We start from the raw sequence: 6,325 nt of genomic DNA, 5'->3' as shown, positions 1-6,325 counted from the left end.
TCTTAGTCACTTTTAAATTTCCCCCTTTTCCTCATAAGACTACATAAATTTGAAAAAAAAAGGGACTGTCTGTTTTCAGTGACATGACTTAGTGGAAGGAATGAAAATGATTTGTTTTTCTAATGTGTTACTCAGAGGGCTTATTCATACTAATCCTAAGAGAAATTAACAATTTTGGGGTCATGAATGTTTATCTTCTATAGGCTGCAGGACAGACTTCTGGCTTTATCATTCCACAATTCCCTCCCTAATAATGCTCACAAATACCTTGCAAGTTGATTATGTGAGGAATGGAGTCTTCCTCCCTCCCATGCTCTCTTCCTCAACATAGGAAGGCTAATTTAGGGCAATTCATGGAAGCAGGGAATCATGGTCCAAATTAAGTTTACTACCTATACACTATCTCTTTTTTCTTCCCTGCTAGTGTCTGCTTCAGTATCTATTATTACATTTCTGGTTTTCTTCTCCAGCAGCTTTCATAAAAATGATAACACCTTTGTATCCTAACTCTTGTCTATACACTGAATTCATTTAATATGGCTTAAGTCTAAACAGATAATGCAGATTAGGTACATTACAGCCTCTGGAATATTTTTAATTAGCTGAAAAGAGAAACTTTAGGCAATAATTCTGCCAACAAGGTCAGTGTCTTGTACCAATGTGTTAACATATTCCCTATAGAGGCCACAAATAGATTTTTTTTCTTCCAGCATCTGATGGGAAAGCTGCTATTAAAAACTGTGTGCAGATGAGACTCTCACAGCCAGTCCTCTAACAGGTGAGAAATATTATTTCCACATTCGTGAGTTCAGACATACAATATTTCAGTTTGGGTAAATATGTTTATTTTAAGGTGTTCTTATACACTGTGTAGATTTAGAATTAGCCTACTTTACCAGTACTTGAAAAGTCATTAAATTTAATAATATACTATATGTTTCAAGGATTATGGTATTGTAAATATGAAACACTATCTTTGGAACAAAGAAATTTTCTAAAGTCTGTGAATTCCTTATAAGAAATGTGTATTTGAAAAACCATTAATATCATCTTCAAATAAGATATCAAATGATACATTTGATATTTTACAGGTTATGACTATTTCAAGAGACATTAAGCTATGGATACTAACCCTAAAGTCATCATGTAATTTTGCTAAATGAGATTATGCTTAGCAGAATATATCCATGTGCAATCAAAACATAAAAGCTATTATGTTCATCTAAAATTAGGAGAATAGTGCAATAGAGAAAAATAAGCTTGACAAAACTTCTTTGATTTCTCAGCTTTTCGATGAGCAAGAGCAATATTTGAGCAGACAAGTGCATATTATTGTTTAGGTTGTTTATTCTTTAAGTGCTTCTAAAATGACGTTACAAAGCTTTTACTTACAATTAACATCAAATTGAAATTTCATTTAAAAACATGGCAAACTGATTCCCAGACACTGTTCAGGACAACCATGAAAATAATGATACTTAAAATATATGTAATGACATTGAAGGGAAAATAACATTAATTGTGGGTGGGTGGTGCTTATAGATTCTTAAGTAGTTACTTCCTCACAAACTTTAAGTACCATCTTATTTACCTTAAACCCTTCACAATGTGTCTACTTTTTATCTAGTAAGAGTCAGAAAGAATAATTATATAGTAATTATTTCACAATTGAGAAGACTAGATTAAGATATTAGACCTTATAGATACTGAATAGTGTGAATTTCTCTTTCTCTGCCGAGGATATTTCCCAGTGCTCTGACAGCCTGAATTATGAAATTAAATTATATCATTTGAGAGTCTAGAGGAGGATTTATTTGAATTTAAGCCTTATAGGCTAGAGAAATTGAGGCATCTGGTTAGTAGTGCAAGAATATGGTAAGCAATGAGTAGAAGTATACTTTAGTATGGGAGTCTGTGAAAGATAAAAAGCTAGTGTCACTGAATTCAAGAAATGTAATTCATTAAGAGAGCATCCGGAGAAGAAAATTCTTCCCACTAGGATCTCTCCGAATCAATGTAGTCCCATGAAAGGAGGCAATAGATACTCATTTTCACCTTCCTCTATTCAGTCTTCCTTAGTTTGCTATTATTCAGTTCGTCTTCACCACCTCCAGCATCTACATAGCCTTTTTCCTACTTTTTGACCAACACAGCCAACCTAAAGATTGCTCTGTCTTTTTTGAACAGTTGAGATAACACAGTTGTTTGTAGAAGTTATACTGAATTCTAGTGTTATTTGTTTAAAGGACATTGAGGTATATTTTAATACCTGATGAAAACCTGATGGATTTTATTTATTACTACTTCTAGAGAGGTATGGGGAGAATGGTGGTTTTAGACATAATAAATAAAAATAAAAAGAGAGAAGAAAAACATTTAAAAAACGATAACAGCTAGAATGAAAAATCAAAACCAAAGCATACAAAATCTCATAGAGAAGACACAGGTAGATATAATGTATTTAATATTCTTATTTTGTGTGTCAAGGATTCATATCTCTGTTTGTAATATCAAGATAGGTCTTCTCATGGAGGTCAATATATCATCTGTATGATGCTCTACAAAGCAAGGGGACATCCACTCTAAACCATTTATGAAACTCATTCACATATTTTCATGAATGTACATTTATTTCTGCTTCAGTTCAGGTTTTTGTCTTGGCTTTTTAAAATATGAATGTAGTTGCCATCTACTGTTCATGATAAATAAAAATCCACAATAAATCAATTATAGGAAATATCTTTATAATCTGAATGACATTAATAATATTAGATAAGTATCATTGCATACAAATGCAATATGGAAGTTTTTACTAGAAACAGTTGAGAACGTTTTATATTGCAAAAGACATTGAACTAATATTTGAGAGAGATAAATACTGGAGATATATAGCTTTTCATTCTCTATCAGTAGGAAGTTTCTTTCTTTCTTTTTTTTTTTTTTTGGTTCTTTTTTTCGGAGCTGGGGATCGAACCCAGGGTTTTGCACTTGCTGGGCAAGCACTCTACCACTGAGCTAAATTCCCAACTCCCATAGTATATAGATTGATAAAAAAAATTACCTAGAGTTATAAGTTTAATGAAATGGTTAATATTTAGTTGTATTTGTTAGAAATGAAGTGTTTCCACATTATTGGTCCTTGAAAGATAACCAGGTTCTCAGGGTAGTTCCTAGTTTTGTGCAACATTTTAAAATAAATAAAGCAATTATAATATGGATAATCAGTTATACATACAGTTTTCTTGTGGTTTGAGTACCTGACAGTGCATTGCAACTTAATGTTTTGCTTTTTGATTGAAACCCAAAACTAAACTACTTGATTAGGTCTCTTCATAACGTTTTAAATAGTGGAAGAGAGTTCTGAAGAGATATTTCAGCAGTTAAGAGCACTTATTGTTCTTATAGAGAACCTGAGATTCATTCCTAGCCACTACACTTTGGTTTACAACCATCTATAACACTGTTTACTGGGTAGGCCATACTTTCTTTTGAACCTCTTAGTAACTAGAATCATACAGGATATACATACAAAAGTGCAGGTAAGCATCCATGATTCTTAGGAAGCAGTTACACAAATGGTATAAGTGTACATATCCACGTAAAGTGCTCCTATACCTGAAACAAATAACTTTACGTGTAGTGACAATGGTAGAAGAAATTTGAATATGATTACAATTGACAAGGTGAAGATATAAGCAAAGGGCATTTGGTTTTTAGACTCTGTCTTAGACCAGCTCACAGTTCTTATCACAATGTACTGCGGGCATATCAGGCATTTGAAAGAATACAGTGTATAACTTGACTTATTCAGAATAAGTTTATATGTATTATATTAAATATATCAAAGATATATTTAAATATATTACAGTTTACTTGATATGATTGCTTTCATGTAATGTCATTAAATGATGATATATTCACAAGCAAATTGTCTTTAAAGATCAAATATAAAATTTTTTCCAATTAGAAAATGATAGAAAGGAAGGGAAATTTCATACTATATTATGATCACAAAATTTTCCAGATTTGATAATAGTATAACCAAAAAAATCAATTAAAAACTCCTTCTATAAAGCCATATTATACATCGTCTTTGGAAATATTCCTGTGACCTGAAACTGTAAACACTTGAGATGCCTGAATGATTAAATATTTTGCTGAAGATGATAAGCAGAATCTGTTCCTTTAATAATTATTTAGATATTAAGATATTTAGTGTGCAAACATGAACTTATATAAAACAAGTATATATATATATTCATTTTAATATAATCTCAGGGACTATAAGTAGTGTAAGTTACATTCCTCACAATAGAAGAAAACTAGACATGAGATATTTAGTAGCTATATAGTAAGCAGCAGCCTTTTTCTATTTATGCATACTATTTATAAAATATCATGAAGGGTGTTTGAATATGGTACCAGATGTTTTGGAGTTTACTAGCATTTATTGTTCTTCTTTCCCAGAATAATGCTTAGAGATAAAAGTTGTATTAATTATAAAAGTAGTTAATAAAATATAGAATATTAATGAAAATAGGAACTTCACAGAATTTTAGGATCTCATCCGTGAAATATAATTAAATTTTTCAAAATAGAGAAAAATATATTACATAAGAAATTGCCCACAGTTTTTTCTACCCTGAAACAATTAGGTAAATAATGAAATATACATTTTATTATTCATAATTGAACTGCAAAACTAATCAGAAGCATACTAAAATTAACAAGTTCATGGTATAAAATGCTGTGGATAAATAGTCAATTTCATCAGCTTTTTTCAAACTAATAATAATGTTGAAATTGCAGACAGAGAGTAGAAACAAAAGTTCATTTATAAATATGTGGGATATTTTTATGAGAAAGAAATATATGTGCTTAAAACAATTCATACTTCATGTTATAAAACTAGTTCTTTTATCTTTTGCAGAAGACACATTTCATATGGTATCCTATTCATTCATTAACCATGCAGCTGAATATCAATGTGACAGAATTCATTCTTCTTGGCTTGACACAGGACCCCAGTAGGAAAAAAATAGTGTTGGCCATTTTTGTGTTCTTTTACATGGGGACATTAATAGGTAATTTGCTTATCATTGTTACCATCAAGACAAGCCAGGCCCTTGGGAGTCCCATGTACTTCTTCCTGTTCTACTTATCCTTGTCTGACACCTGCTTCTCTACAACTGTAGCCCCAAGAACAATTGTGGATTCCCTGCTGAAGACAGCCTCCATCTCCTTCAATGAGTGCATAATTCAAGTCTTCACATTTCATTTATTTGGATCCCTAGAAATCTTTATCCTCATCCTCATGGCTGTTGATCGCTATGTGGCAATCTGTAAGCCTCTGCACTATATGACCATCATGAATCGCCAAGTCTGTGGAATGCTGGTGGCCATAGTCTGTGGGGGATCCTGTGTTCATTCTTTAGTACAAATATTTCTGGCCTTGAGTTTGCCTTTTTGTGGTCCCAATGAGATTGATCACTATTTCTGCGACTTGCAACCACTGTTGAAACTTGCCTGTTCAGATACATATGTGATCAATCTTCTCCTGGTGTCCAATAGTGGAACACTTTGTACAGTGAGTTTCCTCATGCTCATGGTCTCATATATCATCATTCTCTACTCTTTAAGGAACCACAGTGCTGAGGGGAGGAGGAAGGCTCTGTTCACTTGTGTCTCTCATATCATAGTAGTCATTTTGTTTTTTGTGCCCTGCATATTTATATATACACGTCCTGCTACCACCTTCCCTATGGACAAGATGATATCAGTATTTTATACAATTTGTACACCTTTTCTAAACCCTCTAATTTACACACTGAGGAATGCAGAGGTAAAAAATGCCATGAGGAAACTGTGGACCAGAAAAATCTCAGATGATATATAAGTAATCAAATTTTTTATTGATTTAAATAAAGAAAATATTATTTTCTTCTTACTTTTAAAATAGCACTGCATTAAGAAGGGAAGATTTATTTTTTCTAGACAATGGGCAAAACATGGACCATGAAGTAATACATCAAATTAGTCTTTTCAATAAGAAGATGTAGCAGGAAGATTTTTATCTCAGTCACATTATTTAAATATTGAGGCCTATTCAATCCAATTTCAGGTCTTCCAACTAATGTTTGGTGCAATATTTAATATTTAACTTTCTACCAGTTTATTTTATTCTTGAATTCCTTCTTTCTGACTCTGATTTTTTAATGTGGTTTTCGTTCAGGTCTTCTTCAACCAAAGTAATATAGTAGATTGACAAATTTTATATGTTTGGCTTCAAAGTGAAGTGTGAATATAGTTTATTTATTAGTGTATA

General features: G+C 32.0%; 1 protein-coding gene across 2 annotated transcripts; it reads left to right on the top strand.

Moving 5' to 3' along the window:
- The first annotated feature begins 1,167 nt into the window (after positions 1 to 1,167).
- Or4c103 (olfactory receptor family 4 subfamily C member 103) lies at positions 1,168 to 5,896 on the top strand. 2 transcript variants are annotated; one of them, XM_087650852.1, is made up of 2 exons: positions 1,168 to 1,187; positions 4,969 to 5,896. In XM_087650852.1, the coding sequence occupies exons 1-2, from the start codon at positions 1,168 to 1,170 to the stop codon at positions 5,894 to 5,896; spliced, it is 948 nt and encodes a 315-aa protein (XP_087506978.1). The 2 variants fall into 2 exon arrangements, with proteins under 2 accessions (XP_087506978.1, NP_001000341.1); NM_001000341.1 differs by lacking the exon at positions 1,168 to 1,187 and having other exon boundaries at positions 4,970 to 5,896.
- Positions 5,897 to 6,325: the final 429 nt, after the last annotated feature.

This window comes from Rattus norvegicus, chromosome 3, assembly GCF_021556685.1.
Source record: "Rattus norvegicus strain SHRSP/BbbUtx chromosome 3, alternate assembly SHRSP_T2T, whole genome shotgun sequence".
In the NCBI taxonomy this organism is placed as follows: Eukaryota; Metazoa; Chordata; class Mammalia; order Rodentia; family Muridae; genus Rattus; species Rattus norvegicus.
The sequence above is the reverse complement of the archived record's forward strand: the minus strand, read 5'-3'. Positions and strand labels throughout refer to the sequence as shown.